Source organism: Habropoda laboriosa, unplaced genomic scaffold, assembly GCF_001263275.1.
Source record: "Habropoda laboriosa isolate 0110345459 unplaced genomic scaffold, ASM126327v1 scaffold176, whole genome shotgun sequence".
In the NCBI taxonomy this organism is placed as follows: Eukaryota; Metazoa; Arthropoda; class Insecta; order Hymenoptera; family Apidae; genus Habropoda; species Habropoda laboriosa.
The window spans coordinates 453,347-462,015 of NW_017100321.1; the positions used below are offsets into that span (position 1 = coordinate 453,347).

General features: G+C 38.8%; 1 protein-coding gene across 1 annotated transcript in view; it reads left to right on the plus strand.

Moving 5' to 3' along the window:
• The first annotated feature begins 1,544 nt into the window (after positions 1–1,544).
• LOC108574202 overlaps positions 1,545–8,669 on the plus strand; it is a 21,620-nt gene continuing 14,495 nt past the window's right edge. The window contains exons 1-6 of the mRNA XM_017936738.1: positions 1,545–1,578; positions 3,692–4,069; positions 4,795–5,172; positions 6,422–6,697; positions 7,574–7,716; positions 7,996–8,246. Of these exons, the coding sequence (XP_017792227.1) occupies positions 1,545–1,578; positions 3,692–4,069; positions 4,795–5,172; positions 6,422–6,697; positions 7,574–7,716; positions 7,996–8,246 (1,460 nt within the window). The remainder of the gene's footprint in view (positions 1,579–3,691; positions 4,070–4,794; positions 5,173–6,421; positions 6,698–7,573; positions 7,717–7,995; positions 8,247–8,669) is intronic.

Below are 8,669 nucleotides of genomic sequence, written 5' to 3' on the forward strand. Positions count from 1 at the left end.
GAAAGTTTTAACTTTAAGTAGTTCGTAAAATAAAGTTAGTTAATTCTAAGATAGAAAATTGAACACTATGTGCGCGTTTCTTAATAAAATACCTTGAAAAATTATTCAGATACTATGTTAGATATGAGAGTTCCATTTAACATCAAATTTTAACATCGATCTGTCAATAGCAAATTAGCAATCAATTGCCTACGAAACAGAAAGAAGAATTTCTTCAATTTTCTGACATAAGATTTGACAAGAAGTAGCAGTAAAGGAAGATTAAATAAGAAATGCAATTCTGTGACAAATTTTTCCCAAACAGTGTTTTTAATATGTTACACAATAAAAAGTTACATTACGTGGTAAGATACTGTATCTCATCTTATATATTTTTCTTTTCAAACATTTGTATCAGTCTTTTCTGCGATTTTTCAATTGCATTACGCATTGTTGCAATAATTTCTATCGTTACATTTAATTCTAATTGTTTAGCAGCTTTTCTGCTGCTATCGACCCTACATTTTACTGACACTTGTGGAATCGACCCTACATTTTTTTTTTACGTAGAGTTAGGCCGACTCTATGTGATAAACAATTGGCAACCAAACGGTGGCTCGTTAAAGCGATATATTATGAAATTAAATTAATCACTCAATAAGTATTAATATTAGATTGTTTCCTCGATATGGCCATGGTGGTCATCAGTGACTGGAGTGCCTCAAATGTTTAGAATAATTAAAATAAAATAAATGTTGTCAACTAAAAATTTTGAGCGTCATAGCTAGCTAGACATTATTTTCAATTGAAAAAAAAAATTATAAAGCATAATACTATAATCCTATGCTTAAAATGTATTTTCTTGTGTCCGCCTGACAGCAACCTGTAAATCTGGCGTGAACGTGTAAATAAGTAAATGTTGTTCAAATTATGTCGTGTTTTATGTCATTTTCATCAGAAAAATCTCATCAAAATGCTAAGAAAAATTCCGGGATAGAAAAACGTAAAATTAAAAAAGGTGATATTTAAATCGCTTGGTTGCCTCGACTCACGTTTTATGCTTATCTTTTATTCGCTGTCCTTGTCTACGGTCGGCAAACTACAAAGGCGGGCGCGAGGCTCGAAAAAAACGTAGTCCCTGACTCTACGAGTGTCAAGTTTAGCTTCCTTGCGGTCTGACAGTTGTGGAGAATATACTGTATTCACGTTCAACGAGAGCAACGGGATGCTGTTCAGCTTTCGCGCTGTTGCCATCGTTAATCGTTGCTGCCAGTTTCAACACGGACCAGGTTTTGGCGCCATCGAACGACCTTGCATGGAATTTCGACGCAGATGTCTCGTTCGAGACGCAATTACGCGTGTTTTATACGTTGGCTGCATTGAACACATGTCTGCTTTCGGCTGTCATGGCGAAAAGTTTTCTGTAATTTGACTATTTCAAGCACTGTATCCTGAAGCTTGTATTATTTTTTAATGTTCTTTTCTAAAAGTGCCATAATAATAAAAAATTGTCCCTTTCAAATATTTTATAGGAACACTTTTTAAAATCTGTCTACTGCGTCATAATGTCAATTTACATTTATACGATGAGTACAGAAGGTATTTGCACACTGTTTCATTTATTTAGACTGATTTTTTATTATTGATCAACTAAATCCAAATAAAGTATATTAAATTTCCTTTTTAAAAATATTTCTTTTGCCACGAAGAAACAAGATTAACGCTACACGTGCAAGTACTTTTTATACGTACATATATCCACCTCTACCACTGTAACGTAAAACAAAACCATTCGCCAAGTAGCTGTTTCGAGTGAGGGATGTATCTACTGAAAAATTGCACGGAACATAAAGGGTTAAGACCTGCATTTGCATAATAATCTGTTAGACGTGTCTGCATGCACGTGATGAGTTGTTCCAGATACATACATATGTGAACGACAGCTTTGTCAAACGTTCCACTTTTGCTGGAAGTTTTTCTCTGTGGAACAGGTTTGCAGATTATTTGAAATCGATGTAGTAATCTCGACGGTTGTCCAGAATATATCAACACTTATTTCGAACTTAACCTAACCTAACATTATTATTGATCGAGAAAAATTTTACATAAAATAATTCTTTGAATCGTTTAGCTTTTAGTTTAATATAAATGCAGTGCAAAATGTAATTTCTAGATAGATCGATTTTTATTTTTTCACAGAATATCACACATATAACTATTCTCCCGCCGGTTAGTAATTACGTGCCTTCGTGAACGTGATTGTGACGACCTCATTGGAGGAATTAAAGGCTCAGGTGGCTTTCTCGCGCTCTTGGAAATCGATCGTGTAGCTAACGATGTTGGAGATGTGTACAATACACAACCTTTCTTCCGCTTATTCCGCTGTAAACTCATCAGTAAAAAGAAAAAGAGGAATATAACCCAACAATTTTATTTATTTATTTAATTATTTATTTACATGTGTATGGACCCATTTGTATACAAAATAATATAGACTTATATAGAATTAAATATCGATAATTACAAAGAAAAGAAAAATTAAATTAAATGAGAAATTAAGTTGAATCAGACTTTTTCTATATAATCTGCTCAATTTTCACTCTTCTCCCTATAATGAAAGTACAATGGATTAAAATTTAGTCTGACTGATTCCTATCAAGTCCAATTTGTTCAAAGGTAATCCTGCTGACAAATCGAATCAGTATTTCGTAACGTTTAATACGGTTGAGTAGTGTAATTTGGTTGAGTTATTGTAATTTGGTATTTTCTTCGCCTTTTAACAAATACCAATTTATATTTTTTGTAGATGTGTATTCTATTAGTAAATTTGTTAAATTCACACAAAGTGTTAAATACATCTGTAACGAGTCGCTAATTGTTCACAGTCTATGCATAACAAAGGAAAGGAACAATGAGATGAAGAAAGACTTGAAGGAAAGTTTGAACTCAGTCCTCGAACATTGGTTATTTCTAAATGGAAGCTATCCAGGCTCGGTGTAACTATTTGGCCACGAACCGGGTCGTGACGGTTGAAAATTGGAGGAAACCTTCGAAACTCTCGATGGTCGAGAGTTTCAATGAGTTATAGTGTCGCGGCTGGCTTTAATTTTTAACTCTCTCAGAGAGGAGGCACGTGACACGTGAACTTGGTAAGACACTTTGCGCTGAAAGGAGAGAATAACTTTCGAAGAAAAATATCGAACCGCCATACGCAACGATTTGGACGAAAATTATGTGGGAAGTAGTTCACAAAAAAATATTTCACACGTATTTTCTTTATCGGCAATTCTTCGTATAGCCGGCGTGGAAACTGCCTTAAAGTTGAAAACATTTTTTTCCGGATTATCTCGAAAACCACGTGGTCTATGAAGAAACTTTTTTGTTTTTAATTGCGTATTTTTGAATGGGGGAATTCAATCACTTAAAATTCGAACACTTTTAGTGAAAATTTTTCATGCTCGATGTTAATTGATTTTCATGTAAATCATTTCCCTCTCTCAACGCAAATTGTTCAACCAAGTTCAAGCGTCGTCTGCATGCTTAACTTCGAGCCTCTATAACTTCGTTTAAAATTCGAAATTTCTCGAAAATTGTGAAAATAGACAAAGAAACAAATCAATTTCTTCTATCCAATTCGATCGAATTTACAAGTGCAGGGGAAGCTAGCATATGTCTCGCACGTGTATTATACATAATATGGTACATTTTTCAGATAGCAGTTTAGCGGAGGAGAGATCCAGACTGAACTTGAACGGGAGCCGTCAGCTCTCGAAAAGCGCCACGGAGCTCCGGAACAACGACAACAGTTCGCCGTCACGACGCGGTGAACAGAGCGCCGATTCAGGCGTTGTTCATCATCATCGGCATCATCGTCACGCCACATCGGTGGCTCAGCGCACGCATACATTTTTCGCGACCTTGAAGAGTCGCTGGGCTCGTAGCCGGAGCAAGGAACGAAAGAAGTCGAAGGATGTCGGAAACGTGTTGTCTCAGGGCGTCGAGTCTGACTACGCGGCGGATTACTCCTCTGAGCATAGTAAAAGCTCGTCTGCGACGCAGAGCCCCGCCAGACACTGTCTTAATCATCCTGGTATACATTTATCTTCTCACTCTCGAGTTATCTTCTTTCGTTCTTTTTTTTTTAATTTAATTTAATTTTTCAGAGTAATCTGGCGTTCCAGTTAACTAATTAATACGGTGCAGAGTAGTAAAATTTCTATAATTACAATTGAAAGTATAGCTCAAATACTCGCCAACGTAACGTAACACGTATTCATTCGTTGAGAATTCTACACGGCACGAAAATTCCTCGCATAAATCATTTTAATGTCATCACCAGTCGTATAGCAGTAAAACTCCACTGACTAATTTCTTATTCAACGAAGCATTAGCATTCTGGCAACGATAGATATTTCTACGTGTGATGAGGCACGAGCCGCACAGATCACCGTTAATAGCCACCACTTCCTTCTTCCTACCGAGTTGTTTGGCCCTGTTGCACCGACCCGAGGAATTAAATTCCAATTAGTCGAAGCACGGTAGACTAACTATAAGAAGGAACGACGAAGCAGGCGAGAGAAAGAGAGGGAGGAAAAAAGTGGGAGAGAAGGGAGAGACAAAGAGCGAATGTGAGAAAAAGAGGGAGAACCAGTGTGAAGGAGAAAGAGGAGGGAGAGACAAGGAGAGAATGTGAGAAAGAAAGGGAGAGCCAGTGTGAAGAAGATTCTTCTATCCAATTCGATCGAATTTACAAGTGCAGGGGAAGCTAGCATATGTCTCGCACGTGTATTATACATAATATGGTACATTTTTCAGATAGCAGTTTAGCGGAGGAGAGATCCAGACTGAACTTGAACGGGAGCCGTCAGCTCTCGAAAAGCGCCACGGAGCTCCGGAACAACGACAACAGTTCGCCGTCACGACGCGGTGAACAGAGCGCCGATTCAGGCGTTGTTCATCATCATCGGCATCATCGTCACGCCACATCGGTGGCTCAGCGCACGCATACATTTTTCGCGACCTTGAAGAGTCGCTGGGCTCGTAGCCGGAGCAAGGAACGAAAGAAGTCGAAGGATGTCGGAAACGTGTTGTCTCAGGGCGTCGAGTCTGACTACGCGGCGGATTACTCCTCTGAGCATAGTAAAAGCTCGTCTGCGACGCAGAGCCCCGCCAGACACTGTCTTAATCATCCTGGTATACATTTATCTTCTCACTCTCGAGTTATCTTCTTTCGTTCTTTTTTTTTTAATTTAATTTAATTTTTCAGAGTAATCTGGCGTTCCAGTTAACTAATTAATACGGTGCAGAGTAGTAAAATTTCTATAATTACAATTGAAAGTATAGCTCAAATACTCGCCAACGTAACGTAACACGTATTCATTCGTTGAGAATTCTACACGGCACGAAAATTCCTCGCATAAATCATTTTAATGTCATCACCAGTCGTATAGCAGTAAAACTCCACTGACTAATTTCTTATTCAACGAAGCATTAGCATTCTGGCAACGATAGATATTTCTACGTGTGATGAGGCACGAGCCGCACAGATCACCGTTAATAGCCACCACTTCCTTCTTCCTACCGAGTTGTTTGGCCCTGTTGCACCGACCCGAGGAATTAAATTCCAATTAGTCGAAGCACGGTAGACTAACTATAAGAAGGAACGACGAAGCAGGCGAGAGAAAGAGAGGGAGGAAAAAAGTGGGAGAGAAGGGAGAGACAAAGAGCGAATGTGAGAAAAAGAGGGAGAACCAGTGTGAAGGAGAAAGAGGAGGGAGAGACAAGGAGAGAATGTGAGAAAGAAAGGGAGAGCCAGTGTGAAGAAGAGAGAGAGAGAGGGAGATGTTGACTTTGAAATTTGTCGCTAGACAGGGGAGACTTTTCTGTACTTGTTTTTCTGTCCTACGTTTTTGTTAGGTCGCTTGGTGTTAGGAAAATCTGAAAAACTTTGCAAGCACAAAGCACGTGGTCGCGGTCAATGCAAGAGGATCGATACTTGCAGCCCGTTTGTGCTTCGTTATATCGACAGATCTCAAAGGTCCGTGCTGAACTCGCACCGCGTGTGTGTTCATCGCGGCTTTAGATATTAACTTAAAAGCTTTCGTGTGTATCAGCGATCAGGTTGAATTATTTACGCGTTAACCTGGAGAGAAGGTCTTTGGGATCTCTTAATGAGGCTGATGGTACTGCAACTTTGGAGTATCATTGGACAAAGTTTCTCTTCTTAAAAAAGTTTCCTCTTCTCGAGTAGTGTGATTTTTCAATTGATCGTTAAATTATCTCGTGAATTACTTAATTGCCGATCATCTAGCTCTGATAAACCTGTAGAATCGATTTATGCGAGAAAAATTGTATAGTTTCATTAAAAAAAAAAAAGAAGTGCAGTTGTAGTTTGCATATTTCTTCTACCGATTGTACACGTTCCACGTTTCTCTGCCAGCAGAATCACCGTTGGTACGCGGAGGCAGGCAGACTGTCGTGACGAGGCCGGAAGACAGTCCAGGAAGATGCAGCGAGGCCCATTCGAAGGCGTCCTTGAGCTTCCAGCCGTCGAAGGATTCGAACGACGAAGCTCGAGGATCGATCAGCCAGGATGATAGCGTGTACCTTCAGGAGGAAGTTGTACGTAGAAGGGAACTGGCGTTGAGGCAACACGCTTTTTTCCAGCTTCGTTTGCACATCAGAAGAGGGGCGAACCTCGTTGCTATGGATAGATGCGGTGAGATAAAGCTCCATTCTACCTCCTCTTTCTTCTCCTTACACAGGAGAGAAAAGTGGAACTGCAGCACTGTGTATTTCACTTTCACCAGCTTGTCTTTGTGTATGAGTGGCTGTGAAAGTGTTCCAAATTGAAGTTCCTTCTGATTTGTTAAAACTGCATTTTCTACTTATTTCTGAATTTTATACAACGTTGAATCAATGTTTTCTTCTGTTTGTATGATTTAGCAGGAGAAGCTGTTGAATGGTGTATTTTATTTATTGGTAGCTTGAAGTGGTCGTTGAATAAAGCTCTGAACAGTTTGAAATCACTGATTGAAGAGTTTGAAAGAGTGCAAGAATGTTAAGTTAGTTTGCAGAACTTTATAATAACAGAATCAGATTGGAGCAGGGGTTGGAATGGTTAAATTGATTCTCTTGCAAGATTAATTTTTAACCAATAATTGTGGTTTCAAACTTTGGTAAATTCTTCTTTGAACATTCTGCTTACAAGAGATACCATAATGAAGTTCTTTAAAAGCATCTTGAAGGTTTACCAAGGTATATACACAGAATTGTAATTTATGGACAAACTTGAAGTGCCTGTTCTTCTCACTATTTCCTCTTGCACAAAATATTTAAAGGAACCAATCTGGACACATAGTCAAAGAAAAAGAGAAGACGATGTCGCATCCAGAATACATGTATATGTTATACCATTCAACTTTTTTTCCTTTTTGTATAGAAGAGATACAACTTGTCCCAGTTCTTCTTGTCTAATTCTCCTTCCTTGTGCAACAAATACCGCTAAATCTTTACAAGTAGAACCGTTGATTAAGCGAATAAGAGTTGATCAGCACGGAATCCACAGCAAAGTGGTATCAATTGCGTGTTTCAGGCGCCAGCGATCCTTACGTGAAAGTGAAATCCGCGGGTCGATTGTTGCACAAGTCGCGGACCGTGCATCGCGACCTAAATCCAGTTTGGGACGAGAGCGTGACCCTGCCTATAGAGGATCCCTTTCAGCCGCTCACGTTCAAGGTAATTTCCTAACCATTCCACGTACATCAATGTAATTATCGTATGTATTAGAATTGTTCGTTGAAGCTAGTGCTGCTCTGTGGAATGAAAATGTCAATTTATTTAACACGTTCACTGTTACATCTTGGAGATATAACGAGATGAGAATTGTAGCTCGTGTTCTTTCACTCAGTTTCATTCATTCGTTTTAGAGCGTTTTTCATATGGTGGTTATGGGAATTTTCATCGGTTTTCTTGCTCTTTCTTTCGACTAGCAAAAGACCTTGGTCGTTTCGACAGGTCTTCGACTACGACTGGGGCCTGCAGGATGACTTTATGGGCGCAGCTCAGCTGGATCTCAGGCAATTGGACCTTGGACAGCCACAGGACATCGTGTTGGAGTTGAAGGATCATAACAGGCCCAAGCAACATCTGGGAGAGATCTTTCTTACTATCACTCTTTGGCCAAGGAACCAGCAGGAGAAAGAACAGGTATTTACTGTTGTACAGTTTTCCTTTGATTTATTGATGCAAGTGGAGAGAGAATTCTGGTTTGTTTTATTAAGTGTATGCAAAGCTTTCTTTATTAATATCTCATAAATCTTGCAAGATATTTTTTAATCAAAATATTTTTGCCACTGTGTCTCCTCTTGGAAGAATATTCTGGTATAAATATTACAGTTAATCTATCAAGAGATTAATATACCAGCTTTTAATGAAGTTCATTATAATATATATTAATCAAGAGTTAGAATATTCTGATAAAAGATTACAGTTTTGTGTTGAGAAGTCTGGAAGTTGTACAGCAGAAGCCTTCAATCTCTTTTGTTGTTTCTCTCTGCTTCTTTTGAAGTAGATTAAGGCTTCTGTTGACAGATTAGTCGACAGGGTATGAAGCAAGAAAGCTTTACTTTAAAATACAAGCGACAGGCATTTAGCTTATGCAGTTTAGAGAGAAAGAATTTGTCGACCGT